This window comes from Arachis ipaensis, chromosome B02, assembly GCF_000816755.2.
Source record: "Arachis ipaensis cultivar K30076 chromosome B02, Araip1.1, whole genome shotgun sequence".
Taxonomy (NCBI): domain Eukaryota; kingdom Viridiplantae; phylum Streptophyta; class Magnoliopsida; order Fabales; family Fabaceae; genus Arachis; species Arachis ipaensis.
Genome location: NC_029786.2, coordinates 6,846,198 through 6,847,753, shown reverse-complemented (window position 1 = coordinate 6,847,753; position 1,556 = coordinate 6,846,198). Strand labels below are relative to the sequence as shown.

The 1,556-nt window shown below is 27.2% G+C and overlaps 1 protein-coding gene across 3 annotated transcripts in view; it reads right to left on the bottom strand.

Moving 5' to 3' along the window:
• Nucleotides 881-1,556, bottom strand: part of LOC107624736 (probable RNA-binding protein ARP1) — a 3,736-nt gene continuing 3,060 nt past the window's right edge. For 2 of the 3 annotated variants that reach the window (XM_021115312.1, XM_016327174.2), the window contains exon 6: nucleotides 881-1,265. In XM_021115312.1, the coding sequence (XP_020970971.1) occupies nucleotides 1,225-1,265 (41 nt within the window). In that variant the 3' untranslated portion in view covers nucleotides 881-1,224. The remainder of the gene's footprint in view (nucleotides 1,266-1,556) is intronic. The other variant, XM_016327175.2, reaches the window with a different exon arrangement.

The window sequence follows — 1,556 nt, the reverse complement described above, 5'->3', positions numbered from 1 at the left end:
CTTTTAAGATTTTTTTTTCTTATGATGTTCTATTAACGAGTTTCCTTATAGCACTGATCTTTATTTTAAAACAAATTGAGTGTGCCTCAAAGATTTGATGACTCCAGAGTTTCACATGGTGGACCACAAAAGAAAGATTCTTAGGACAAATTAACTCGATTAATTGTTCACATTTCATAATTATTACACTCTTCTCATGGACTCATTCACAACCTGGATTTAGTACTCTCTCTTTGTCAATATGCATGCTCATAATGTCTGGTCTTTCATCTCATCATATATATATACTGAGTGGAAAAGAAGTCAAGGAAAAAAGAAAAATTATTAATTCAACTCTTTTTGCCCTTCTATTTCTGCTGAATGTTTAGTATATATTTTTTTTATCCGTAAAATTATTGGTAATTTAAATTATCACCTTGAAAAAGTATCACATTTTAAATTATTAGAATGTTATAGTGTAGTGGTACTTGAAATCTTTTCACTTAGATGACATTAGAAAGGGATATAAAGTGGTTTTGATGTTAATTTTAGGGTGTTTAGTTTGTGTTTTTATTTTCAGTATTTTTTATTTTTTGTTTTGTAAAAAAAAAAGGTGAAAACAGGATATGAAAATAGAAATCAGAATTTTATTGTTTTCACTTTTTCCTTCACAAAATCCAAAAAATAGAAAACATTAAAAATAAAAATGCAAACTAAACATGCCCTTAGTTTCTTAGATTGCCCTTTCCAAAATACTCATTTTCACTAAATAATAATTTGCAAACATTATCCCATAGCAATGTCCACTAAAGATAAGATAAACTAAACAACATCCTTTTGATGAGGCAGGGGGTAATCAAACATATATAGAATAATCACAACTATAAATAATTCTTCTATCTAGCTAGTGAAAAAAATTCATTTCAATTCATCAATGTAATTTGTTGACAACATACATGCTGATGATGAGAGGTTAGAGTAGAAATTAAAGAGAATGAAAGAATCTCATATCAATGATCAAACACCCTAATAATTAATTAATAAGATTAACAATTATTTTTAATGAAACAATATAAAAATTAAATAATAATAATAATAATAATAATAAAGAAAAGGTTTTTGAGCCACAATAATACAGATCAGATAATAATAATGTTGCTCTGTGTGGGAGTGGCCACCAACCATGCATGATGCATCTTCCTTTGCTGTGTCTCTGTTCTTCAAATCTTTGGACAGCTAATCTTCTCAGACAACTGCTTTAAAGCAATCAACACTTCCAACTGTACCTATTATTATTCAACACCAATTTGTGTTTCTCTTTTTAATATACAAACTTTTAATTTCATTCTTTCATTAAAAAAAATTAAATTAAAATAAGATAAACCCAGACCAATAATCTTAACTTCAAAGCAATGCTCTAGTTAATTGCATTGCATGCAAGCTTTTATATGTAGTAATTGACACTTTAGAATTATATAAATTAAATATAAATGTCACATACACAGCTATAATCATCATAAACTAGATTGATGATATCTTGACATATATTATGTCATACTTTTATCCACTGAAAAATC